At 50.9% G+C, this 27121-nt stretch overlaps 2 protein-coding genes across 6 annotated transcripts; one reads left to right on the forward strand and one right to left on the reverse strand.

The window, feature by feature from the left end:
* The first annotated feature begins 475 nt into the window (after nt 1–475).
* Nucleotides 476–18372, forward strand: Cers4 (ceramide synthase 4). 3 transcript variants are annotated; one of them, XM_063228333.1, is made up of 12 exons: nt 501–632; nt 9827–9996; nt 13337–13510; nt 14677–14791; nt 15321–15439; nt 15523–15580; nt 15693–15743; nt 16026–16118; nt 16340–16468; nt 16856–16962; nt 17625–17781; nt 17870–18372. In XM_063228333.1, exons 3-12 carry the CDS (start codon nt 13338–13340, stop codon nt 18044–18046), a joined length of 1179 nt encoding a protein of 392 aa, XP_063084403.1. In that variant the 5' UTR covers nt 501–632; nt 9827–9996; nt 13337; the 3' UTR covers nt 18047–18372. The 3 variants fall into 3 exon arrangements, with proteins under 3 accessions (XP_063084402.1, XP_023420528.2, XP_063084403.1); XM_063228332.1 differs by lacking the exon at nt 9827–9996 and having other exon boundaries at nt 476–632; XM_023564760.2 differs by lacking the exons at nt 9827–9996; nt 13337–13510 and having other exon boundaries at nt 488–632.
* Nucleotides 18373–24417: 6045 nt separating this feature from the next.
* LOC100732332 (trafficking protein particle complex subunit 2-like) lies at nt 24418–26345 on the reverse strand. 3 transcript variants are annotated; one of them, XM_003461391.4, is made up of 2 exons: nt 25506–26345; nt 24418–24901 (listed from the first exon to the last, which is right to left on the reverse strand). In XM_003461391.4, the coding sequence occupies exon 2, from the start codon at nt 24880–24882 to the stop codon at nt 24454–24456; it is 429 nt and encodes a 142-aa protein (XP_003461439.1). In that variant the 5' UTR covers nt 24883–24901; nt 25506–26345; the 3' UTR covers nt 24418–24453. The 3 variants fall into 3 exon arrangements, with proteins under 3 accessions (XP_003461439.1, XP_013007076.1, XP_063084404.1); XM_013151622.3 differs by having other exon boundaries at nt 25487–26345; XM_063228334.1 differs by having other exon boundaries at nt 25465–26345.
* Between the last annotated feature and the right edge of the window lie 776 nt (nt 26346–27121).

Consider the following 27121-nt stretch of genomic DNA (forward strand, 5'->3'; position numbering starts at 1 on the left):
TCCCTGACCGAGCTCAACAAGGCACCCAGATTTGGAGTTTTGAGGGCTGCCGCCGAGGCCAGGAGGGGGTTCAGGCCTTCTTTGCAACACCCAGCACGGCGCCCCGAGGTGTGAGCAGTGCGCGGGCCATCCGGGAGGTGGCCCCGGGGACCCACGGGAAGCGCGCAGCAGACGCCTTGGGCGGGGAGCCAAAGTGCAGGCAGGAGGGGTGGTTAGAGCCCGCGGGCGCCGGCGGGGCCGGGCGGGGCCAGCGCGGGCTGGAGGTGGGGCCGGGGGCGGAGCCTGAAGGGGGCGCGGCCGAGGGGCGGGCGGAGGGCGTGGCTAGAGATGCGTTTGAGGGCGGGGCCTAGAGAGCGCCTAGGTGAATGGCCGTGTGGGCGGGACTTAAGTAGACCTATGGGCGGGGCCTGGAGGCTCGAGGGCGCGATTGGATGCGGCACTGGGGGCGGGGCCGTAGACCTCGCCCGGGTTTCCAGGCCCCGCCCCCGTGGGTCCGCCCCCGGGCCGCTAGTACCCTCTTCAGGAGGCTGCCTTGGGGACAGATTTAAATCGCTACCTCGCACCCGCGGCGCGCATTAAGGTCTCGCCAAGTCCCGCCGCGGCCTCGAGCGCCCGGCCGCCTGCGCCCCCAGGTAAGCCATCGCCCCGCGGAAGGCTCCGGCCCCGCCTCCACGCCGTGGGTAACCCGGGAGCAGCCGCTCCGGCCCCCGTCACCCCGCATCTGCCTCTCGGGGCGCACCGAATGGTCTGGATCCGACCTCCTCCCACCCCAGGGTGTGGTGCCCAAGGACCCGGGACGCTGGGGCACGGGATCCGGAGGCAGGAGCGGGGATGTCGCCTTGTCACCCAAAAATCAGGGCCACCGACGTGCCAGGTCGGGGTACACAGGCACACCCCACAGCCTGGCTGTGTAGATGGCTTCTGAGAGCTTCGTGGAAAAGAGGGCATCCTCCCAGCACGTGCTAGATGAAGACCACAGCAGGACATGGGAGGGCAGGCGGAGGCCCCTAGGGAAGAGGGGAGGAGTTTCAGGCCAGGTGCAGAGGCCGGCCTGGGGGCACTGCCAGGGGAGGGGGAAAGGTCGTGGCAGGGCAGAGAAAAGAGGGGGCGGGGATCCAAGTGCAGGCAGAGGCAGAGAGACATGACCAAGCCTCAGACGGCGGGTGGGACCCCAGGATTCCATCAGGGCTGAGGCTTGGAGCGAGGGGCTGACAGGATCGGACTGCGTTCTAAGAACCTGCGTTAAGCGACCTGGCGTGGGACCGACTGGTAGACATGTTAGGCAGTGAGCCAGTTAGAAACTCCCTTTAGTGGAGGAGCAGCCTTGGGATGCCTGCCTGCTGGAAAGGCAGTGGAGATTCCTGAGCCGGGCAGATGCAAGTTTGCGGGCATGGCTTTTACTGCTGGGGTGGGGAGACTTAGAGGCACACACACACTCCACACACGATGAGGTGGGAGGAGACAGCTGTACTCCAACCTGACTTGCAAAATCTGTCAGATGAGCTGCCAGAGGTGGGAGGAGGTCACCCCAAGATCCCAGTCTGAGCACAGAGGCCAGGTGACCTCCTTTAGCTCAACAATGGACCTATTAGGTGGTACCCCAAGATAGGAATCCTGGACCGAGCCCATTTCCAGAGTGAACAAAGTTGGGCATGACGGTGCGCACCTGTAAGTGTAGCACTATGGAAGGCTGAGGCAGGAGGATCGAAAGTTCAAGGTCAGCCTGGGCAACTTAGTACTTTCACAAGATCCTGTCTCAAAATAAATAAAATAAAAAAAACTTTCAAAAAGAGCTCAAGATGTAGCTCAATGCAAAGACCCCAGGTTCAATCTCCAGTACCAAAAATATATCAATAAGGAAAAGAAAAAGGGGTGAGTGGATCAAAGGACACTTTGGCATGGAAAGGGATTAGCAAATCTCTGGGGTTTCCATGCTCTTAGGGGCCTGAGAGGAGTTCCGGCCCCCATACCTCCATTCTCCCCACTTCCAGGGAAGGCAGCAAAGCACCTGCCTGTGCCCCCCCCCAACTATGGCTGTGCAAATGGGGTGATGTACCCATTTGGCCAATGCCTGGCACGGACTGAGTCACCCCTGGCTGACCTTGGGTGGTAGCAGGAGGGAGCCAAAGTCCCACCTCACACTTGCAGGACAACACAGTGGGGTGAGCACCAGGAGGTCTGCTCCCCTCTTATCTGCACCCTGCAGGCTGCTTTTTGGGTTGTCTGGGCTGGAACCACTTCCAACCCAGTCCTACCAGTTGGAGCTTAGAAGCCCTGGGGCCAGTGACTTCACCTCCTCGTGCTTCAGTTCCTCTGCCTGTAAAATGGGCATGAAATCATTGCCCTCTCATTCGAAGCAGAGAACTGGCACTGTGCCCTGGGGGATGAGCACATGGTAAATGAGAGCTGTCAGGATATCACAGAGCCATGCCTTTCAGAAAGGGACCTTGGCTTGGCCCGGGGAAGGTCAGGGAAGGCTTCCTGAAGGAGGTGAAGGTTGTCTGGATGACAGAGTAGGAATTCACTGGGCAGGGGAAGAACATTCCAGGCAGAGGGAATGACAGGTACAAAGGCCCTGAGGCCACTACTGGGGCTTCAAGGAGCCAGGAGAGTGGCAAGGCCAAGTCTTTGTGGCTCCTGGGACAGCAGAGGGGGCCAGGGCAGTGCCAGCCCCTTCCTGCTGGCCTTGGACAGGCATTAGCTCAGGGACAAACTTTGAGGCAGGAGGCAAGAAGCCAGGATGGAGGGGTGGCCCAAGGTAATGGACTGGCAGGAGTTCGGTTTATCTGTGTCTTTCTTTCCCCTGGCCTTTCCTGGCCCCATGTCATCATGGGATTTGTTTTTTATTATTTTTGTGTTTGTTTATTTGTTTGTTTGTTTGAGACAGCTTTTTACTATGTGTTCCAAGCTGGCCATCGACTCACTATATAGCCCAGGCTGGCCTTGAACTCGCAGCAATCCTCCTTCCTCAGCCTTCTGAGTGCTGGAAAGTGGGAATTTTTACTTACTTGGCTCCCTGATGAAACCCAGGGTGTGGCCCAGCACCTGGAACACAGTAAATACTGAATAAATGTTTCTGAAATGATAGTCTGGGTACTTCCATCTCTAGCCTGAGGGATTGGACTTGGGTGATGTCTTAGTTACTTCTCTCACTGCTGAGTCAAAATACCCATCACCAACAAGTCCAAGGAGGAAAGGTTTATTTGGCTCACAGTGTGTGGAGGTTCCAGTCTGGAATCGGCTGGCTCCATGGCAGGTGGCCCTGCAGAGAAGAAACAGCTCATGGAGGGCACAAGGCAGCACGGCAAGGAAGAAAGAGACAGGACAGGCCTCTTCCTGTCCCTTATGCTGTACCCCAGCCTCTGGGATTAGGGGGTGCAGGGCCAATCAGTGGACTGATGTGGTAATCACCCGCCTTCAACCCTAGCACTGTGCCATGGATCAATCACACACTCTTGATCCGGCCACCTGTGACCACACGGGTCTTTGGGAGTCATCTAGACGTAGCCAGAATAGGAAGCTGGGAGTGGGGTACAGGTTCTGGACCAATCCCAACTAGTGGTTTAAAACCTCAGACCGATCTGTGCCTCAGTATCCCCAGTTGCAGGGAGGACCCAGCACTCCACACATCTCAGCTGTGGCTTCCTGGAGATGTAGCTGGTGGCTTGGGGGAGGTGGGAATGAGTCTCCTTTCATCCAAGGCCCCTAGAAACTCAGTGTCCATGGCAGGTTTGTAGGACTCTCCCACATTTTCTTAGAATTTTCCAAGCCAGCGTAGTGGCACATGCCTGTAATACTGTGGAGGCTGAGGCAGGAGGATCCCAAACTGGAACCCAGCTTGGGCAACTTAGTAACATGCTGTCTCAAAAAAACAAAGGCTAACAAGGCTGGCGATGTGGCTTCCCACTGTGGGCCCTGTGACCCCACCCCAGTTACCCCAGCTTCCTAGGCTCCTCTGACTCCCAGACAAGTGCCTTTTTATTCTCACCCAATCAGATCACTCCAAAATGAGATCTGTCCCCTCATAATGCACCACCCCAGCCCTTGAAGAATTATGCTTGCATCTCATGCCTGTCCCCATGCTTCTGTCTGCGCTGTGTCCCCCACCATTTGCCTTCCTACTTCCTGTGTAGCCCAGGCCGCCTGAGTCTCAAGGCAATCCTCCTGCCTCAGCCTCCCAAGGATGCTGGAATTTCAGGTGTGGGCCACCACACCTGGCTCCCTACCTTTTATACTTGGTAACCCTATTCTCCCTGTCGCCCCTGCAAGGCCACCAGTGGAATCACTCCACAGGGGGACAATTCTTCCCTTGAAGTCCATGAAGTCTCATAGATGGCCCCCAGGCCAGGGAAGCGCATGGAATCGCTCCTTCTGGAATGTCTGTCCCCTTCCCCTGACAGTGAGGCCACAGGCTCCCAGGGCTGCTACCATGACTCTAAAAACTGTAACCTGGCAGACCACTGGCAGAAAGCCTTTTTATTACTAGGAGTTGCATACTAAAATAGTAGTGATAGGACTACAGGACAGCCCAGTAGTAGGGCCATAGTTTCTCATGCTCCAGGCCCTGGCTTCCAGCTGCAGCACTGCAAGACAATGAAATAGAAATAAAATTGCAGCAAGGTGTGATGGCCCACACCTGTAATCCCAGCACTCGAGAGGCTGAGGCAGGAGGACTACTGGGAATGTGAGGCCAGCCTGAGCTACAGAACAAGACCCCCTATCAGAAAAATACAAATAGAAAGTGCCAGAGTCGTGTTTGTATCATTATTGCACTAGTCAGTTTTCTGTTACTATATCGAATACCCTCAATCAGCAATTTATGAAAAGGTTTATTTTGGCCTACAGTTTGGGGAGGTTCCTAGGTATGATTGGATGGTCAGAGTATAACTGTTTGCATTGCTGCAGATGAAATCTTGCTAAGTTACCCCAGGCTGGACTTGAACTTGGGATGCTCCTGCCTCAGCCTCCCAGGGTCTTAAGATTACACCCCTGTGCCAGGCTCAGAGTCACCCCTGCAAGGCTCCACCATCTACTAAGAGCATGAGCCGGGGGCCTAGACCTTTGGCACAAGAATGGGTCCCAACACCCAGCTGCTCCTCTGTATTTCCCGCGCCTTCCACTATGCATGAGCTTCGCCACCTGAGCTTTGCATTAGCAGCCCGAAACTGTGTGCTGCGCATGCGCAGCATCCAAGCTGCCACTCCTTTGAAGCAACTGGAAACGCACGCACACACCCCGTCCTGCTTTCTGGAAAAATCATTGTGCAAGAAACCCATTCTGGGACCGAAAAGGTCAGGGAGCACAACTAGCACGTGGATCTTCAGGGATGTTTGAGATTGGAAGTCACAGCGTCCCGCGAGTCTGCAGGGGTCTCTAGACTGCAGGATCTCAGCTCCCCCGCAGTCTCCTAGGACCAGAGTCATCTGACTAAAAGATTACGTGCATTTAAAAAGGATGTCTTTTCTTTTTTTTTTTTTTTTTTTTTTTTTGAGACATTGTCTTATATTGCCCAAGCTGGTCCTCCTGCCTCAGCTTCTCTAGTAGCCAGGACTCAGGGGCATATTGGTTTATTACCTGTATTTTGAAAAATGATGAGGGCTGGGGATTTACTCAGCGGCTTAAGCGGCTGTCTGAAAAGCACGAGGTCATGAGTTCCATCCCAGATACAAAAAAAAAAAAAAAAAAAAAAAAAAATTGGTGGCGTGGTGGCCCACGCCAGTAATTCCAGCTCTCCGGAGGCTGAGGCAGGAGGATCACAAATTTAAGTAGCAAGGCCTGGGGTCTGGGTTGCAGTTAGAAGCATAGCTTCAAGGCTGGAGCGAGAGGAGACAGTCCAGACAAGTTCAGAGCGGACAGAGCAGGACAGAGGCCACCAAGACGCAGTCAGGAGGCCTCTGCGGGGGGGGGGGGGGGGGGCAGGGCAGTTCCCGGGAGAGGCGCAGGCGCAGGGCCTGTGTGGGTAGCAGCGCGGAGACAAGGCGCCGGGCAGGGCAAACACGCGAGCCTGCTGTCCTGCAGGCTTCGCCCGCAGCCTCCCGGCCTCCTCCTCCTCCTCCTGTGACCCTTAGTAGCTTGGAAGCCTGAGGTTTCCAGTCCCCAACGGCTGGGCAGCAAAGTTGCTTCTAACTTCCAATGAAATAAAAAAGCAAGAGCTACAAATACACGGAAACATCTTGAGATGCGTTAGATATCTTCATTACCTTTTAATTGCTTAAAAATTATATTCGTACATATTTACATCACTGGTGGGGGGACCACGTGCATAATGCATCTGAAATCTTTTTACATCCCTCCCCCTCATCCTCCTCCCCCTTCCCCATCTCTCGGTCCTCCTTCAATTTGTAAAAGGAGTATAACTGTGTCTCCCTCCCTAAATGATCTATTCTTCGGGTTATTTTTTTATATACGAGAAGCTGTGCTATGTAAGCTTGTGCGTGATTTATTTCATCTATGTTCACCAACGAATGGACAGACGGTGTGCTATTTCTACACAGCCATAAAGAAGTATTATACAGCCATAAAGAAGGATATATAGACATGTATAAGTCATTTGAGGGAAGCCGTTTGCAGTTGGAAGTCAGTGTTAGGTGATACGTCCATTATCTTGTTTGACTCGATGCTTTCGTGAGTGTGTCCATGTGTGAGAATGTCTCAGGTCACACAGTTCACACTCAGTGCCGCCTCTTGCCTGTTAATTACGCTCAACAGAGTTGTCATGTTTAGGCCATGTCTCACCCTTCATTGCTGTGACAGTTTCTAAGATAAACAGCTAATGATGAGGACTCATTTGGGCTTATGGTTTCAGAAGTTTCACCCATGATGCTTAAACCTGAAGCAAACAGAGGTCGGGCGTAGTGGTGCATGCCTGTAATCCCAGCACTGGGGAGGCTGAGGCAGGACTATGGCTGTGAGTTGGAGGCTGGCCTGGGCTATGGAGCAAGACTTTATCTCAGAAAAGAAAACTGAATTCCTTCTTTCTATCAATTCACAAACAGTGTACATTTCATCTCCTAAACCCCAAGTTCCCCATAAATGTATTCAGTGCCCCCCCCACTCTCTACTTCTTGTGTTTTAAACTCTTGCCTAACCAAATCAAATCTCTTTATGTCCCTTACTGATGACCCATCCTGAGACTTCTTTTTTGGTGGCAGAAATCAGCAAATCTATGAACTCCCTCATGAGCGGTGTGAGACGGAGTTTGCTGCTACACTCCACTCTGGGGAGTTCCTTGGACTCTGTCTGGTGATATTTTGAGAGGACTTTCTGAGGAAGTAATGTTTGAGCTAAAACAAGAATGCTGAGACAGAGCAGGGTGTGTGGCTGTCTGGGGGAATTTGTTCCACTCAAACCCTTGGGAAGTTATGGGTATTTATACTACAGTGTCACTGTGACACTAAACAGCAAGAACTTTTTAAGCTGTCTAGGATGTGCAAAGGTCCTGGGGCAAGAATGACGTGGTCCAGTCGGAGGCCTAGCAAGCAGCCTTTGGGGTGAATGAACTGAGCAGGTGGAGGGCCCAGGTTGGGGCTGGAATGTGGGGAAGTGTGTGGCTCTGAGAGGCAGGGCCCCCAATGAAGCCTACCTTGGGGTCTTCCAGGGGAAGCAGCATAATAGTGTTGAGTGCTGGCTGCATGTCTAGTGATTAGCACTCTTCAGGGGCCCTGCTCCTGCCAGAGCCACCTTGGAGGGGCGCTAAGTGCCTAGGCCTCGACACAGAAACCTGCCAAGCCACTCGGGCAGCAGACCAGGCTGAGGGTGTGTGGGTGGCTGGGGCCAGAAAAATCTGCTTTTTCCTAACCTGAGCAGTCTAAAACAAAACCAGTCTTTGTGCACAGCCCCCAAACAGAGAACCCACGGCTCCTAGGAGTTCAGGGGTGCAGGGGGCTGACACCTGTGCTCCCAGACCTCATCCCATCCAGGCCCTGAGTCTGCACAAAGCCCTGTGCCCTCTCCCTCCATGCTGGACTATTTTTAGCTGCTAAGAAGGATTATGGCACCCGGGGAGCCTCAAAGAGCAGCCGGGCCGGAGGAGGCCCTGGGGCACCCAGGAGCAGGGACCATAAAGGCCCAGGCGGCCACAGGACAGCCACACTGGGGGAGTCGCTAAGTGGCCTCACAGCGGTCCTGTCCCAGGGAGCCGAGGCTCTAGGGAAAGACAGCAGGCTCAGGAGGGGGCCCCTATCAGTGTGCCTAGAGCCCTTCAGCACCCGAAAGAATCACGAAGAACCGTGGCAAGCCAGGGCTCCTCCTTTCCATTTTGAAACAGGACCTGGCTAAGCTGCTAAATTGCTTGAATTTAGGATCCTCCTGCCTCAGCTTCCTGAGTGCTGGCATGATAGGCTTGCACCACCACATATGGCAACCCCCCCCCTTTTTTTTTAATAACCACTGTGGTTCTACTTATCTTGGCAAGCTCAACACACAGGTGGCTTTTTGATATTTACAGGTTTGATTGGGTTTTTATTTATTTTTTGTCCTTTTGAGACAAGGTCTCGCTGTGCAGTTCAGGCTGCCTTGAGTTCACTTTGTAGCCCAGGCTGGTCTCAATTTGCTATGATCCTCCTGCCTCAGCCTCCAGAGTGCTGGGACTTCAGGTGTTCCTTCTTTCTATCTTTCTTTCTTTCTTTCTTCCTTCTTTCTTTGTCTCTCTGTCTCTCTCTGTCTCTCTGTCTCTCTCTGTCTCTCTCTTTTTCTTCCTTTCTTTTCAAATATTGTCAAGGCTGGGTGTGGTTGGGGAGGCTGAGGCAGGAGGATCATTGCAAAGCTGAGACCAGCCTGGGCTACAAAGTGAGCCCAAGGCCAGCCTGAACCACATAGTGAGACCCTGTCTCAAAAGGACAAAAAAAGTACATTGTCAATTAACCACCTTTAACCTTATCCCTTCTTGCCAAGGTAACTTTTTCAGGTGATGGGCGATTGCAACACGTCCCAGGTTGCAGGGAAGGTGACAGATGATTGGCATCGGTGTCCAACTCCCTTTTAATTAAACCTGAGCAGTAAGAGAGGTGGAGAGAGTGGCTCCAGGGCTGATTTTATCTAGAGTCCATTGTCAAGTCTAATCCTGTCTATTTTGTAATCAGCACCACAAAACACGAGAACTCTGACAAATAAGTATCAGGTTTCTAAAGAAGCATGAAACATACCAATACGAATAAAGCAAATCTCTCTGGACACAGTGGTGTACCCACGATCCCAGCACTCAGGAGGCTGAGGCAGGAAGATTGCTGCAAATTCAGGGTCAGCCTGGGCTGCATAGTTAGAACCTGTCTCCAAAAAAAGAAAAAAAAAGATTTTTTAAATATCAAAGCTTTTTTTTTTTTTTTTTTTTGTCTTTTGGAGACAGAGTCTCACTATGCAGTTCAGGCTAGCCTCAAATTCAAAGCAATACTCTTGCCTCAGCTTCCCAAGTGGTGGGATTACAGGCAGGCACCACCTGGCCCAATTTAAATAGTTAATCTTAACAAGATAGTAGTCACTACAGGAAATTATTCTGACACTTTTAAAACCTCTATTTTAAAGTTTGGTTGTGCCGGGTGTAGGGGTGCACGCCTGTAATCCCAGCACTTGGGAGGCTGAGGCAGGAGGATCATTATGACTTCGAGACCAGCCAGGGCTCCAAAGTGAGCCCAAGGCCAACCTCAACTGCAGAGAGAGACCCTCTCAAAAACAAAACAAAGCAACAAATTAACATCGTAAGCCTTGTCTCAAACAAAGGTGTTAACACTGTCTCTGTGCACGACACTGTCGTGTGTTTAATGAAAACACTGTCTCTGTGTTTAATCTGTGCTTTTGACTCCACTTCTGTTTTCTCTGCTTCTGGCCACAGTGAGGTGAGCAGGGCCGCTCTGTCATGATGTCTCTGCCTTGGAGCCAGCCATGGACTGAACCCTCCAAACCATGAGCCAAGATGAACCTTCCCTCCTTTAAATTACGTATATCAGGCGTTTGGACCCAGCAACAGAAAACTGCCTAAGGCACTAGGCTTGCACTGTTCTAGTAAGAAACACTCCCACGCCCTGCCCAGGCCCAAGCCCTACATACCTCCCTCCCTTAACCCAACTCCTGCCATGAAATCAACTCCTTTGACAGGTTCTCTGCTCCCTACACTAACCCCTGTGAGTTTTGGCACCAAGGGCGCTGAGCCTGAAGGTTAGAATTAGATTGCTAATCAGATGACCTTGATCTGGGAGATCATCGAAGATTAGCTGGGAGACCCGATGTTATCATGGGGTCCTCATGAGGAAGAGGCAGGAGTCAGACTCAGAGTTCTGAAGACAGAGGCAGGGGCTACAAGCCAAGGGCTGTAGGCACCACCTCTAGGAGCCGGCACCGGTGTGCCTAGATTCTTCCCAGGAACCCTTGGGGGATTCACCCTGTGGACACCTTAATTCTAGCCCAGTGAGGCTCATTTTGGACTTGGAGCTGCTGTACTGTCCTATGATAAAAATCTGTGTTGTTTAAAGTCACTAAGATCTGGGTAACTTGGAAGATTAGCCCCAGGAAACCAACAGAAGCATCATAGATTTATTTTGCCTGATTTTGAAAAAAATTTTTTTTTTTTTACTTTTTCATACAGAGTCTCCCTATATAGCCCAGGCTGGCCTCAAATTTGAGGTGATCCTCCTGCCTCAGTCTCTTGAATGCTGAATTAAAGGTGTGTGCCATCGCGCCTGGCCTTAGAGCCCTCTTCTAGCCTTTTAAATGTAACTCATTCCTTGCATGGTGACTAACACCCTACCATTTCCATCTCCCCTAAACCAAAATGAGGATCAGAGCATGATGTAATCCCAGTCACTCAGGAGGCTGAGGCAGGAGGATCTCAAGTGCAAACCCAGCCTGGGCAACTTAGTGAAATCCTCTGTAAAGGCTTTAGAAAGGACTGGGGGTGTGATTCAGTGGTAGCCTGGTGCCTGGTGCATGACGAAAGTTTCTGGAAGGAATATCTGCAGGAGGAGAAGATTTGTGCAAACTTAGCAACCATACATTTGAAATGCATGGATTCACCCCAACACACTGTATCTTGAAAGAAAAAAGCTCCTAAGCAGATATTGGCCCCCGATTCGTGGCCTGTGGGTTATCAGAAGCAATGTGGCTTGATGCCTACAAATTGCTCTGACACAAGTCCTGAAAAACTGGAGGGGTGGATGGCCAGGGAGGTGACGGGATGTGGGCAGCTATGTCAGGGAGCAAACTTGGCAAGTGTGGAAGTAGGCTATGTAAGGTTCTGGAGGTTTGGAATTTTCATCATAAAGTGGAGGAGGCAATAACCAAATTCATGGCCTCTGCTCTCTGCACCACGCAATCACCTCCTCCATCTGTCCCCCTCCCCCTACCCTGACCCATCTCCCCAGGCCTCCTGCTAACCTCCAATGTCTGGTGTGCCCCAGGGCCTTTGCCCATGCTATTCATATCTTAGGAAGTCCCTGTCCTCGCTTATGCTCATGCCATTTTGTCTTCAGTCTCAGGATGGGTACTGCCTTCTCAGAAAGCTCCTCCTGGACCACATTTAAAGTCATACCACTGTGGGAGCTGGGGATTTAGCTCAGCCGCATAAGCACCTGCCTTGCAAGCAGGCAGTCGTGAGTTCAATCCCTGGTACCAATAAAAAGGAAAAAGACAAAAAAAAGTCATACCACTGTGTTCTCTACCAGGTTCCCTCACTCTCCAGCATCTCATTTATGGATGCTATATATGTATATATGTATCTGTTTACACAGCTATTGACTGCTTTCCCTGCAGGGCTGGGAGTTCCATGAGAAAAGAACGTGTGTACTTCACTTGCCTCCTGTGATTCTAGTAGGAAATCCTAACCTGGCATCTCCAGTCAGGTCAATCTGAGAACACTTATTGCCTGGATGAATGTGTGGATGGATGCATGGAAGGGTGGATGGATGGGAAGATGGGCAGATTGGCAGGTGGATGGGCAGGTGAATGGATGGAAAAATGTTTGGGTGGGTGGCCAGATAAGTGGATCCAGAGAGTATGAACGAATGGGTGGATGACAGATTGATGGGCAGACTGAAAAGATACCTAGAAGAATGGGTGGGTGGATGGATGATGTTTGAGAGATGGATGAGGAGATGGATGGATGGGTGATGGGTGGATGACAGACTGATGGTTAGTTGGATGGATGCATGGTGGATGGGTGAACAGACAGATGGATCAATGGATGGATGGATGGTCAGATGAAGAATTGGGCAAAAAAAGTTTCCAAGTGGAGACGGGTACCAGCTAGGTGCTTGGCTCAGACTCTCAAGAAGGAAGAGCTAGTTGAGTTCTCCTGGCTGGGGCTGCTTCACGGGCTGCTTTTGCTGGAATGCTGGCCTGCCCTGACCATTCCTCTAGCATCAGAAGCGTGGACATGCAGTCAGCTCCTACCCAGCCACGGCCAGTCCGTCGAAGACCCCCTACTTTCATGCCTGCCAAAGCGTCCACACTCCCAAGAATGGCCTGGGGCGATCCTGAGCATCCTTCAATCCCTCCTCTTCAGGCTGTATCAAAAGCTGCTCCTTGTATTGAAAAGAAAACTTGTAATGTCTGACTCGAACTCATGGCCCCAGCCTGACAGGATGGTGCATGCCTCTAATTCCCAGTGCTCTGCAAGGCTAAGGCAGGAGGATCACAAGTTCAAGTGCACCCTGGGCAACTTAGCATCTTCTCCAGTTGGACAGATGGCCACTTGGAAATGTTTTTTTGTCCACTTCTTTATCCGACCATGCATCCACTCATTTATCCATTGATCCATCTAAGTTTTGACCCTGTCTCAAACTGTAAAAAGGATAGGGAATGTAGCTCAGTGCAAAGGCCCTGGGTTCAGTCCCTAGTACGACACACACCCACACACCACTCTTGGCCCCAAGTGGCCTCTCCTTTGACTTCCATCCGCCCTGCTGGCATCTGAAAATGACAGAATAATAGCTGTCGATGTGAGCTGTGCTGTTGCTGCTCTTGTCACTCTCCTGAAGGGTCCGGAGAGGAAGCATTTCCTGTGATTGGCAGACTGGGCTGAGCAGTGGGTGTGGCTGACCTGTTTTATGAATGAATTTGAGGTTCAGAGAGGCAGGGTCATTTGCCTGAGGACACACTTTCTCCCTGTGTCCTGGTCATAGTACTCTTTGTGGGACGATGGGATAAAGGTGATGAGGTGGCCAAGTGCCACCCTTGGGAGACCAGAGAGCAGCGCCAATGGCCAGGGCCAGGACAGTGGGACAGGCCCTCCCTCTGGCCCTCCCTCTCTGCCACCCACTGGTGCGCTGCTGGGGAGAAGGGACCTGTGTCCCGTGGCTCCCAGGTCCTGCACCTGAAGTGCCCCTCAGTCCCCGTGTGTCCCCCACAGGATGCTGTCCACCCTGCATGACTTGGTGTGGCACGAACGTTTCTGGCTGCCGCCCCCCATAACATGGGCAGACATGGTGGACCGGGATGGCATCATCCTGCCCCACCCCAGGGACCTGCTGATGATCCTGCCCCTGACTCTGGTGATGGTGACCATACGCCTTGCCTTCAACAGGTAAATGTCCCCGGCTTGTCTAGGGATCCCAGCCCCGCTGCTGCGTGCCCTGAACCAGGCAGGGTTTGCTTTAGCATCCAAATGCTATTCCTTGGCTGCCCCCACCTTCTTCCCACCAAGCACTGGCAGCCTCCGCAGCCTCGGCTCCAGCTGGATGTGCAGCCATCCAGGTGCCAGCCTGCACAGGGCCAGGTGCTGTCAGTGAGGCAAAGGACACCTGAGCCAGGTGCCGCAGTGCCACACATCTGTCATCCAGATCTCAAGAGGCTGAGGCAAGAGGATCATCACAAGTTTGAGGCCAGCCTGAGTTATATAGCAAGAGCCAGTCTCCAAAAGAAAAAAAATGAAAACAGGGTCAAATGAATCAGAGTTTACTGAGGACCTAGCCTTACCCTTGGCAGTTCTTAGCACTCAGCAAACACCAGCCCACTCCTCCCCATGGCGGTTGAGTATGAAAGTTGAGTTCCTTGCTGCCCTACTCCAGGCCTCAGTTTCTCCAAATGAGGGGTGATATCAGGATGGAGATGAATCTTGGTCCCTACCTGTGGACCAGGGTGGGTGTTGTGTGGCCAGTGTCAATTGACCAGGGTCCTTGCTAATCCAAGGGCATTGGGGCAGTAGAGAAAAGGGCGGCTTGGGAGGAGGTGGGGCAGCAGCTGTCCCTGGACTCTCTCAGCCTGGTGCAGGGAAGCCAAGACTCTGACCCCGGGCACCAGGCAGTGCGTGTGTGTGTGTGTGTGTGTGTGTGTGTGTGTGTGTGTGTGGTGGGCTTCTCCTCTATGCTTTGGAGTGGATGAAAGTACCAGGTTTCCCTACAGATTGGACTGTACCCCTTTTTCCTGAAGTTGTTTATCCCTTGTATTTGGTCTGGTTTGTTTTGCTTTTTGAGACAGGGTATCCCTCTGTCGTGCAGGCTGACCTTGAACTCACTGTGTAGCCCAGGCTAGCCTTGATCTTTCGGAGATCCTCCTGCCTCAGTCTCCTGAGTGCTAGGATCACAGGGAGGCCTATGCTCCCCTGACGATCTTAGAATCCTGTATTTTACACGCTGTGCGCCAACTTCCATAACTTAGCCCCTAAAAGCCTCCGTTTCCCTACACACCACCCTCTCTCTGCGTTCATGTCCCTTGTCTCTCGGGCTCTGATGGCTGTGTCCCCTGACCCAGATGCATAGGCGTGCCTTTGTACCAGTGGCTGGGTATGCGGGATCGAATCAGGAAGCAGGTGAAGCCCAACCCCACGCTGGAGAAATACTTCCAGAAAACACAGAAACCCGAGGAGGTGAGAGCCCGCCTCGAGCCGCACGGCTAGCATGGCAGCTCTGGGGCTGCGTAGTACAGTTTGCTGGGGGCTGGAGCAGCAGAACAGCTTCTGGCACCATTGCAAATTCCCTACCCGCCACACCCCGTCTGGATCCACGGTTTTGTTGGCAGGCGAGGTCCGGCCCCTACCTGCTCCTTAGAAGGCAAGGCTCCTCCCCTCCCCCGTGAGGCCACGCCCTCCAAGAGGCCACGCCCCTCCTTAGGCATCATGCTCCATCCTCATCCATAAGGCCCCGCCCCTCACCGCCTTAGGGCGTGAGCCCCCCCCCATCCTTCAACAAAACTGTTTTGGAGCAGGCGCAGCAAAGCGTCTTGTCCTGTCCCCAACTCCTCTCTCACTCTCTCTATAGTAGACATGGCTACCCCACAGGCAAGACGGGGGCTCAGGGTACAGAAGAGCAGAGCCAGGTCCTCCCTCTCCAGGGACAAGTGGGCAGGAAGCCACCGTCAGGCCTCTGTGACCCCAGCCCCCGACGCCCCCTCCCCAGGCCCAGATGGCTCTCCTGGCTGCCCAGTGTGGCCTCACGCTGCGACAGACTCAACACTGGTTCCGGAGACGCCAGAATCAGGATCTGCCCGACGTGTCCAAGAAGTTCTGTGAGGCCAGGTAATCCCGGGGCTAGGGACCGCGGAAGGGGCCGCCGTCTGCTCCTGGGGCAGCGGCGACCCAGGCTTCCTGCACCTCCGCAGCTGGAGGTTTCTCTTCTACTTGTGTGCCTCGCTCAGCGGCATCGTGATCCTATACCCTGTGAGTATGGACAGCCTCGCTCAGAGGACCCCGTGAGCTCCTGTGGGGCCCTGGACCTGGGCGGCCCCTGGTTTCTGGCTTTCAGGAGCTTGAGGCCCCTGTTCCTCTGCAGGAGCCGTGGCTGTGGGACATATTGGAGTGCTGGAAATATTTACCAAGCCAGGTGAGTAAGCGGAGCAGTGCGCTCAAGCACAAGAACCAGACCTAAGCATCACACCCTAAATTCCCCTCTGAGTACCACTGTTTGACTATTTTTGTCTCCTCCGTGGCTGTCACCAAGCAACTGCCCTTGATTACCTCCAGTGACAGGGAGCTCACCCCTTCCACGATCACTGGACTTGAAAGGTCTTGATTTGAAGCAAAGGGGAGAGTCTTGAGCCATGTCCCTTCCCGGCCAGTACAAGCCCCCGTCGCCTACAACTGACCTTGCCCCATCCTGCCACAGCACGTGAAACCAGCCCTGTCCTGGTGGTACCTCTCGGAGCTGAGTTTCTACAGCTCACTACTTGTCTCGCTGCCCTTTGACATCAAACGCAAGGTGAGGCCAAGCCAAGAGCAGGGCCAGGGAAAGGATGTCCCTGGGCACTGAAACCTGGTCCGCAAAGGGCGCTGGGTTGGCAAAATCTCCACACCCTGGGAGGGCTAGGGTCCAGAGGCCACGCTGCCGCCCAAGCCCCTGCCCCCAGGCCCGTGGGTGGGAATGGGTGGGAATCCCTCCCGCCCGAGTGTGGCCCCTTGGTGATCCGCCGTGCCCTGCAGGATTTCAAGGAGCAGGTGCTACACCACTTCGTGACTATCGGCCTGATCTCCTTCTCCTACTGCACGAACCTGCTGCGCATCGGATCCCTGATACTGCTGCTTCACGACGTCAGCGACTGCTTGCTGGAGGTGGGCCTGTCCCTCGCCACCGCCCGACCCCGCCTCCCGGGTGCCCAGAGCTGAGGCTCCGCCCTGCCACCCTCCCTCAGGACTGCAGGCCTCCGCGCTCCCAGCCTCCCTGGGAAAGAGGCCCCGCCCCTCTGCTTCCTTGGGCCACTAGGCCCCGCCCCCTCTGGTTCCCTGAAGGCGAGGCCCCGCCCCGTCAGCCTTCCCGGCATGATAAGGCCACGCCCTCTCAGTCTTCCTGGACGAGGAGCCTTTCTTGCCTTTCTCAGGTGGTGTCTGTGCAGGCCTCTCGACTGCTCCTTTACTAGCCCCTCTTTGCCTGGCTCCCCAAGTCCACCCCTCCGTCCCACCCCTCCCTGGTTCTGAGCGCTTTCTCCACTGCGCCCCTAGATTTGCAAGGTGTTCAACTACATGCGCTCCTCGCTGATGTGCAACATCTTCTTCTCTGCCTTCACCGTGGTCTTCTTCTACACGCGCCTCGTCCTGTTGCCCACCAAGTGAGTGCCCGTGGGGCCCACCCCGATGGGCGCCCGATGCAGGCAGCCAGAGACCTCCCTGAGGGAGGGATGCACTCAGCACCCGGCTGGAGCAGCTCTGACCTCTGACCAGGGTCCCCAGGACCCCGAAATGGGGAAGGAGCACCAGCTCAGGGAAGTCATCACCTGGTGATATCTGTTGAGGTGACAGTGACACAGCAGGGGAACAGGGCCGCCCTTGGGTTGCGCTCCTGACGTGCAGGGCTCCTGTGAGGGACTGTGCCAAGGAGAAAATCAAGTAGGAAAGGGTATGGGAAACGTGCAGCTAGAACTGGCCAGGATGCCAAGGGATACTTGACCCCCACAGCATCTGCTGCAAGGTGATTCTTGCAAGGAACCCAAGAAACAAAGCTGAGTATGGTGGTGCACGCCTGTCATCCCAGCACTGAGGATGCTGAGGCAGGAGGACCACTGAGAGTTGAGTTCAAGGCCACCTTGGGCTACATAGCAAGACCCTGTCTCAAAAAGAAAAGTGCAAAACAAAATGAAACAACAAAAAAGAGCGTTGGTATCATCCAGGAGGGGCCCTGGGGAGCCGGAAGATGTTCCGGAGCCGGTGAGTCAGAGGTTCCGAAGCCTGGGAGCACCGCTGGCTGGTGAAACTCCTTTCCCTCCCGATGTAGGCTCATCCACAGCTGCTACCACGACTCCATGAAGTATTACAGCCCCTTCATCGGCTACTACCTCTTGATCACGCTTCTGGTGCTGCTCAACCTGCTGCATATTTACTGGTTCGGCCTCATCCTGCGCATGCTCTACAGCCTCCTGGTGAAGGGTCAGGTATGGCAGGGAGGGTTAGAGCCTGTGCGCTTCCCCGGAGTCCCCACCACCCCTGAGCTCCTCCTTGTCCCTTCTTTGTGGTCATCAGATAGCAAAGGACATTCGCAGTGACACTGAAGAGTCCTGTTCCAGCAATGACGAGGCGACTCCTAAAAGTCCCCGGCTGTGGAATAGGGAGACTCAGGGGTCCAGGCCGGTCCTGGCTGGTGACCCCCGGAGCCGGGCATCACGGCAGTGGGCCAGTAAACATGTGGCGGCCACATAGTCAATGGGACCTGGCTTTGGGGTCGGTTGGACGGGCAGCACCGGGGGCCTGCTCTGGGGATGCAGAGAGGCCCCATCGCATTCTCCTGCACAGCGACAGGACACTGGTGGCCAGCTGGCCCTGCCTCAGGCTGCAGCCCTGGCTGAGAGGAGATTCAAAGCCCCTGCGTGGTGGTGCATGCCTGCCACCCTAGCACTTGGGAGGCTGAGGCAGGAGGATTGCCATGAGTTCAAGGTCAGCCTGGACTACATAGCAAGACCCTGTCTCATAAACAACAACAGAAAAGTGGGTTCAATAAAACCTGAACTGAATTGTCTGTCTGAGAACCTGGGTCCGTTAGGCTTCTGCTCCTTTCTCAAAATGCAGAGGGTGCCAGGCTACCTCCTTACATGCCCCCCAAGGTGGGACACACACTGCCAGGGATCTCAAACAGATCAGGGCACAGAGACCCCCAAAGTCCTCAGGTAAGGCCCAGACCTCTCAGCCAGTGCCACAGCCCTTCTTTACTGGGGAAGCCTTGGCCAGCAGTCCACACACCCAACTTGAGGTACTGTGCCCACAAAGCACAAATCCTTCGTCTAAAGTCACGTGACAGTCAGGGTCAGGCAGGAGGTCACAGGAGAGGCCCATGCTGGTCCTTGTGCCCCCTGAACCAACCTGGGGTGGGGCTGAAAATTCCCACAGGCTTCCCAAGAGCCCTGGGTGGGGTCACTTTATGTTTGGGGGCCCCACAGGAAGAGTCCCATGCTGATTTTAAAAAGAAAAGCAAAAGAAACAAATGGAAAAGCTAACCAAGCATGGCAGTGCACGCTTTTAATTTCAACATTCGGGAGGCTGAGGCAGGAGAAATGCTGAGAGTTCAAGGCCACCCTGGGCTACATAGTGAACTCAAGGCCAGCCTGAAACTACATAGCAATAACCTCTTCCGCTCCCACCCACCCCTCATTTTTTTGGCATCAAATGACTTTATATATATATATATATATATATATATATATATATATATATATAAATAATGTAAAGCCGCCAGGGATGTTGATGCGTGCCTGTGATCTCAGAATTGAGAGCAGACACAGCAAGATCTGAACTTTGAGCCCAACCTGGGCAATGAGCAGCTCAGCCAGACCTCAAAAAAAAACAAAAAACACCTACAAAAGTGTAAAAGTCTGGGGTGGGGCTCCATACCAGGGGCTTGGTTCCATTCTTGTGCCATTGAAAACATTTTTTTCAAGGCAAAACATTTAGTGCATGTGTAGAAAATGCTGAAAAAAAAAACTTTTTTTTTTGTCTTTTTTGAGACAGGGTCTCGCTATGCGCAGTTTAGACTGGCCTTGAGTTCACTTTGTAGCCCAGGCTGGTCTCGAACTTGCAATGATCCTCCCACCTCAACCTCCCGAGTGCTGGGATTACAGGCGTGAGCCACCACGCCCAGCTTGAAAACAAACTTATAAAGACACATTTGACTTCACTAATAAGTAGGAAAATAGGCTTCGAGGCCATGAGGGCTTTTTGGTTTTACTTTTGGGTTTGCTTTGGTATTTGAGACCAAGCTGGCTTTGAACTCACTACTTAGCACAGGTTGGCCTCCAACTCAAAGCAATCCTTTTTTTTTTTTTTTTTTTTTTTTTCCTTTTTGGTACCGGTGATCGAACTCATGACCTAGCACTTGTCAGACGGGCGCACTTACGATGCTGAGCCAAATCCCCAGCCCCTTAAAGCAATCCTCTTGCCTCAGCCTCCTGAGTGCTAGGATTACAGGCATGTAGCACCACATACAGCAAGATGTCATTTTAGACACATGCAATTGGCAATTTCTTTTTTGGGGGAGGGGTGTACTGGGGATCAAACTCACAACCTCGACCTTGCCAACCAGGCTCTTAAGACCCTGAGCTAAATCCCCAGTCTGCAATTGGCAATTAAAACAAAAATCAGACCATAGCCATGTTACACATAATAGGGGTCAACAGAATTCTCAGTGGCAGAGTGCTTGCTTAGCATGCAGAAGGTCCTGGGTTCAAATAGTAGCACTGCAAAAAAAAAATTTGTATAGGCATTAATATCTATCTAGTAGAACTATAGTAGACAGAAAATGGAAACACAATTCAAAACCGTGATGTTACCTTTGATTTGGGAATGTAAGGGGAACGGGATTCAGGTAGACTTACATTACTGCCACTGCTGTAGATTGTGAGATACAGAGGTAGACACTCACTACGTGGTTAATAATACAATTTAAAAGGCATAAGCAGCCAGGCACAGGGGTTCACATCTGTGACCCCAGCACTCTGCAAGACAGTGGGATCACTAGCTTGAGCTCAACTTGGGAAACTTAGTGATGTAGCAAGATCCTGACTAAATAAAAAATAAACCTGGCACAGCGATGCACACCTGTCATCCCAGCACTCCAGAGGCTGAGACAGGAGGATCGTTGTGAGTTCAAGGCCAGCCTAGGCTATGTAGTGAGTTCAAGACCAGCCTGGACTATGGAGCAAGATTCTATCTCAAAAATCAAAGTGTTTGTGAGGATAGAGAAAAACAGCCTATTTTTTTGCTGATGAGAATATAAAATGGGTTCATCAATGTGAATGGCTTTGATCAAAAATGTCCCCAAAAGTTTCACGTTAGCAGGTGGGGCCTATCACAACATGGCATGGAAGTGGGGATACTTCACCCTATTCCCCATTTCTGTGTGCTTCCTGAGCACCCTGCAGTGAACAGCTGTTCCCCCCCCCCAGGCCTTTCCACCATGTTGCTTCTGTCTTGGAGCCAATGACCATGGACTGAACCCAATAAGCCTCTAAAATGTGGGTGTCTAGTATTACATCCCAGAAGGGGAAAGTGACAAAGGGAAGCACTATTCACAATAACTAAAGGTAGACATGGCCCCAGCAGCCTCCGGTGGGAGAATGGATAAACACATTGTGCTCTATCCACCCACATGGATATTCTTCAACAATAAGAGAAGCAAGTACCAATGTGTGCTAAAAATGGGTGATCCCTCCTGTGGGGCAGTGCACCCCCGTGATTCCAGCACTAGGAGGCTGAAGCAGGAGGATTACTGAGAGTTCAAACCCAGCCTGGGTTCAAAGCAAGTTCCAAGCCAGACTACATAGTGAGATGCTGTCTCAGAAAAATAAACAAACAAAAAGCATGAAAGCCAGTCACAAAAAAAAAACAGACACTTTTCTGATTCCATCTGTATGAAATACCCAGAAAGCTATCCCAGGTGCAGTTTTTTGGGTTCTGGGGAGAAGATAGCTAGCTATTTAAAAGGTGCATAAAAGGTTATTTTATGGAGTCATGGAACTGTTTTGGAACATGTGGTTCTATAACCTTGTGAATACTAAATGCCACCAAATTGTTCATTTTAGAGCTGTTAATTTCATATTATGTGATTTTATGCTAACAAAATATATGAAAAGGGGGATTTACCAGCAATGAAGTGTCTTGTGCACCAAGGCTTACAGTTACTGCAACTCCTTGTACCTGGTGTTCCCATGCCCAGGGACCTCCCCACTTGCCATTATCATCCCCAAAAACGCCCCCCCAAAAAAACACTCGTAGGCTGAGCATGGTGGCATCATCCTGCAATCCAGTTACTTGGGAGGGTGAGGCAGGATCACAAGTTTGAGCCCAACCTGGGCAACATAGTGACATAGCAAGATCCTCTCTCAAAATGGAAAAGGGGGACTTTGGATGTGGCTCAGTCATGGGTACTGGGTCTGAACCCCAGTACTGGGAAAGAGGGGTCTCCAAAGAAGGAAGGAGATGCTGGGAGTTCTAAGCATTGTAATTTGGTAAAAGAAGAAAAGGCCATAAAGTTTAGAAAAGGAAAAATAGGGGCTGGGGATTTAGCTCAGCAGCATAAGCACCTGCCTTGCAAGCAGGCAGTTGTGAGTTCGATCCCCAGTACCAATAAAAAGGAAAAAGACAAAAAAAAAAAAAAAAAAAGGAAAAATAAAACTATTATCCACCTATGAAATCCTACTTGTGTTCAAAAGCTGGAGGGAGTCAGACAGTGGTTAGATAATGGTAGAGTACAGGAAAGCCCTGGCTTCTTTACAACAGACACATATTCACGGTACAGAAAAATTTCTACAGGTAAATTGCCTGAATTAGTAATTTAGACCTGGGTATGGTGGTGCATACCTGTAATCTCAGCACTTAGGAGGCTGGGGCAGGAGGATTACTGCAAATCTGAGCCAGTTTGGGTCACATAGTGAGTTCATAGTCAGCCTGGGCTACTTTAGATAAATTGCTGCATTTGAAGTCTGTATACAAAAAGGATTTTTAAAAAAAAAAACAAAGTTGTGCCACATGTGGTGGTGCATGCCTGTGATCCCAGCACTTGGGAGTCTGAGGCAGGAGGATCACTGTGAGTTCAAGGCCAGCCTGGGCTACACAGCAGGATCCTGTGTCAAAAAATAAACAATGAAGTACACCGTGAAGAAGAAACAACACCAAAAATCAATTAGCTTGGGGAATTCCAAGAAACATAAGAAGCAGCAGTGCTAATTTTCATAATGAGTTTTCTGGGTTTATGTGTGTGATTATGTGTGATTAAAGACATCTTTAGTAAGGGGCTGGGGATTTAGCTCAGCAGCATAAGCTCCTGCCTGGCAAGTGCAAGGTTGTGAGTTCCATCCCAGGAACCGGAAAAAAAACCCAAAAGACACAAGGATATAGGAAGGACTAAGCTTAGAATTACTTGCTCAAAAGTCATTCAGGACAGGACAAAATTCTTCAAGTGCTCAAAATAAACACAGAAAACACCTGGTAGTATTACTTGCTTTTCTATGGATATGCATTATCTTACATTGAAATCACACACTTAACTCTAAAGGATACAACAGCAAGTGTGTTTAGCGGTGTTAAATAGCTGACCATATTAATGTTTTTGGTTGGATCACTGAACACACCTGTTTGCAGTCTCACTGTTTGAATGTCCACTTTGTATGCTTTGATACTGTGATTTGAGCAACTGTCTCTAAGATGATAATGTGTAATCTATTAACTGGTGATTTCTTACTGGTTTTTTTTTTTTGTTTGTTTGTTTGTTTTTTGTAGTTCTGTATTACTTGTACCCTTACACTACTTTGTTTTGTTTTGTTTTTTCTTTTTCCTTTTAAATAAAATTAAAAAAAAAAAAAGAAATCACACACTTAGCATAGTACAGAAAAGATGACTACCAGCCTTCTCCAGTGTACAATCTAAACAGCCAAGTGCAAATATTAGCGTAATCCAAACCTTCCCTAGAGAAAAGACAGCTTTTTTTTTTTGGTACTGGGAATTGAACTCCCAACCTAGCGCTTGGCAGGCAGGAGCTTATGCTGCTCAGCTAAATCCCAGGCCCCTCCAAATCTTTCCTTAATAACAGTTCTTCAACTGTATTACAACTCTGTTCAGTGAGTACAGATATCAATCAGTTTATTCAAGTTCCAATGACCCTCTGAAAGGAAATTCAAGCACATACGGTGACGCAGGCAGCATGTTTCACCACGGTCTGTAACTCTGGTCCACTGCACACAACAGGTGCAGGATTCTAAAACGGTAGCAGTGATGATCGCTGTTCCCAGTCTCTGGCAGAGGCAGGAATATAACTTTCAGCATTGTGAAAGTGTTCTGCTTCAGCTTCTTAGGTAGTGCTGTGTGTTAGAAATGTTTCTAATGTATCTTCAAATGCACAAATATGTCACTGTATGTGCTATCAGTTTCATCTCCTTCTTCACAATCTTAGATCTAAATCTATCAAACCTTGACTATGACATTTGTTTTATGAGTTACTACATTAAGCTGGGCATGGTGGCTCATGCTTGTAAACCCAGCACTCGGGAGGCTGAGGCAGAAGGATCACTGCAAGTTCAAGACCAGCCTGGGCTACAAAGTGAGCTCAAGGGCAGCCTGAACTCCACAGTGAGACCCTGTATCAAAAAGGCAAAAAAAAAATTTACTACATTAAGGTCAAACTGTGTGGATAAGGAAAGTCAAAAGCTTCTCAACTCTTAACATACAAATATTTCGAAATTATTGATAAAGAGTTCTACTTCATAAGCAAATATCATTGATAACACCCAGATGAAACACAATGTACTATTTTTAAGTTATAAAAGCAATTCCAGGGGCCAAGGTTTATGCACCTCCTGACATGTGCTAGGTTCTGAGTTTGATTCCTGATACAAAAAAAAAGCAATTCCATTAGATTTTTTTTTTTTTTTTTGGTACCAGGGATTCAACTCATGGCTTTGCACTTGCCAGGCAGGCCTTTAGGTCACTGAGCTAAATCTCCAGCTCCCTCCCCCCCATTAGATTTAGATAAATGGAGACAAGTAAGTTTTCTAGGCTAATCAAGTTACTTACAATGCACACAGCCCTGAGTATGTAACAGTTTATTTTCAATTTTTCTGCATTCAGCTTAAAAGGTGTTTCTTCCCAAGACACTGAACTTTTCTTTCAAATGCATTTGATCGAATAGGAGAGTTGGGTTCATAAAATGGATTCATTGCAAACTTTATATACAAATCATAAACATCAGTAAAGAAGTTCTTGATTTCATCTTCTCGTCTTATGTCATGAAGCATAAGAAATCTCATGTGGCCGGCAGTGACAAACGCTGACACAAACCACTCATTAAATTTGTCCACGGTTTTCAAGTACATGTTGTTTGAACAGTTTTCAAGCATGTTTTCATCCACAAGGTCAAGAGCAGCGTGAGCTATGAACTGGTTCAGATGACGATAACCATTTTTGGATTCCGCCTTCCCAGCTGGCAAAAATTCCATCTCAAAGACTAGATTATCCTGTTGGCCAACGATTACAAAATAGAAGCTTCCAGACATTGTCTTTAACGTATGGATCCTGTAGTGAGACACAGACAAAGGCAACACCCAGTTAATTCTTAGAGTCGAGTCCAGGAAGTCCTCACGAAATCCCCACCGTGAATGTGTTCTCGCTTTTTTCTGTGATTTTTTTCTTATTATTTATTTGTTCCTTTTGGAGACAAATTTTCACTATGTAGCCCAGGTTGGCCTCAAACTAGCAGCAATCCTCCTGCCTCGGCCTCCTGGGTGCTAAGATTACAGGTGTGCGCCCCCATGCCCAGTCTCATAAGGAGTTGGGAAGCACTGTTGGACTTGAATTATTTGCCAGCCCAACTTTAATTTCAAAACAAACAAGCTCTCCTGCTGTTAGAATAAAATCTAACACATAACCATGACATTATCTTACGGCACTGAAGCAGTAAAAGATTTAAGAAGCTAGACCCTGAAGCTCAAAGGACAGAGCAGAAGGTTGACAAATCTGACAAAAACTGAAAATGTCACTGCGCCCCAAGGTTTCTGCACCTATTAGGAATCTTTTGTTACCAATGACAGTATCCCACCCCTCCGCTAAATTTAGCTGAGTGTGTGCGCATGCACTACCGTCAATCCAGGGGTGCTTTACCACTGTGCATGGCCCCGACCTTTGTTCTTCTTGTTCTGTGCACCCAGGGTCTCCCTAAATGGCCCGGGATGTCTTCACACTCGCGACCTTTCCGCCTCGGCCTCTCCAACTGCTGGTATCACCGCTGTGCGCCACGCGGTTCTGAAAGGGCTTTCTCGCCCCGTAGCTGTGGCTGTCACAGGGTACGGTTCGCTCCGGAAGCCCGAGCCGACCCGCAGGCTCTGGATGCCGTGGCTTCGGCTCCGTCCTCTCGGCACTGAGGACTGAGATCTCGGCTCCTGGGCCACAGTGGGTACCGGCTGCGGCCAACTTCCGGAAGCGGGAAAATTTTCCACAAACCCACAGGACATGCCGGAGGCCCACCCTCGTGCTGCCTGTGAGCCAATCAGGCAGCCAAAGGAGCAATTCCTGACCAATGAGAGTCCAGTTCTGATTGGGGGTGGGGCCAGCATCATCCAATTGCATGACAGAAAAGAGTTGGACCAGCTGTCCCAAAGTCAAAGCGGGAGACCACAAAGCGCTTCAAATTTTCAGGCTGGCGCACTACAGCATCCCTGTAATTCCAACTGCTCGAGAGGCTGAGGCAGGAGGATCTCAAAGTTTGAGCCCAGCCTTAGGATCCTAGCGAGACCCTGCCTCAAAATGTAAGGTTGGGGTGTGGCTCAGTGGTTGAACACTTACCTAGCATACGCGGGCCCAGTGCTGAAAATTGAACCCAAACGGCCCAGGCGTGGGCAGATGGCGCCACCTCGAGGCCGCTTCCTGCATCGCGCCGTTTTGAAAGTACAGCCCTGGCTCCCGCCCCTCTGGTCTGGCAAGGAGCCACCCCCCAACAATGATCTCCCCAGACGGTGTGGCTGTGTCTCCCACCCGCGTTTGGCTTTGTTGTGCAGGTGAAATTCACACAGCATTAAATTAACCATGTTTAAACAATCCAGCAGAGCGTGGTGAGCATCTGTAAAGCCAGGTCCTTGGGAAGCTAAGGCAGGAGGCTGGGAAGTTCCGGCACAATCCAGGGAATTTTGGTTGCCTTTATTTATTTCTTTACTTATTTTGGTACTGGGAATTGAACTCACGACCTCGCGAGTGGTGCACAGGTTCTGTGCTGCTGAGTTATATCCCTAGCCAGCCACAGTGATTTTGTTTATAGCGAGCAATATGTGAGTTAAGAGGTTGTCACCTTACTCGCCATCCTGGCCTGGTGATTGTTACATTAAAGGAACCTTACATTGGGCATGGTGGTGCACACTTGCAATTCCAGTATTTGGGCTGAGGCAGGAGGGCTACAAACTTAAGCCCATCCTGGGCAATTGAACAAAACCGTCTCAAAAAATAAAAATACAAGCCCTTGTGTTTGCTTGAGTATACTCTTCACACATCCTTGTACAACCTCCCACGTGCTTACCCTAGCCCAGCACAAAGCAGCGCTAGGTAATCACTTTACCACACTGATTAGGGAACTGTACCAAGGCGGGGGGAAGGGGAGTGGATTACTCACATTGGGGGCTGGGGATTTAGGTCAGTGGTGTAAGCACCTGCTAGCAAGCACAAGGTCATGAGTTCGATCCCCAGTACCCCCTCCCCCAAAAAAGATTATTCACTTCGGGTAAAAGAAGCCAGACACAAGCCAATATT

The sequence above is a fragment of the Cavia porcellus genome, unplaced genomic scaffold (genome assembly GCF_034190915.1).
Source record: "Cavia porcellus strain 051 isolate PalLab524CR breed Dunkin Hartley unplaced genomic scaffold, mCavPor4.1 scaffold_17, whole genome shotgun sequence".
Taxonomy (NCBI): domain Eukaryota; kingdom Metazoa; phylum Chordata; class Mammalia; order Rodentia; family Caviidae; genus Cavia; species Cavia porcellus.

Bases quoted from the DNA above. Each gene is read 5' to 3' on its own strand.
- Cers4 (XM_063228332.1), top strand. From the start codon at position 13,338: ATGCTGTCCACCCTGCATGACTTGGTGTGGCACGAACGTTTCTGGCTG. The intron at 15,440-15,522 runs GTAATCCCGGGG...GCACCTCCGCAG, and splicing joins AAGAAGTTCTGTGAGGCCAG to CTGGAGGTTTCTCTTCTACT. The intron at 16,119-16,339 runs GTGAGGCCAAGC...CGTGCCCTGCAG, and splicing joins CCTTTGACATCAAACGCAAG to GATTTCAAGGAGCAGGTGCT.
- LOC100732332 (XM_003461391.4), bottom strand. From the start codon at position 24,882: ATGTCTGGAAGCTTCTATTTTGTAATCGTTGGCCAACAGGATAATCTA.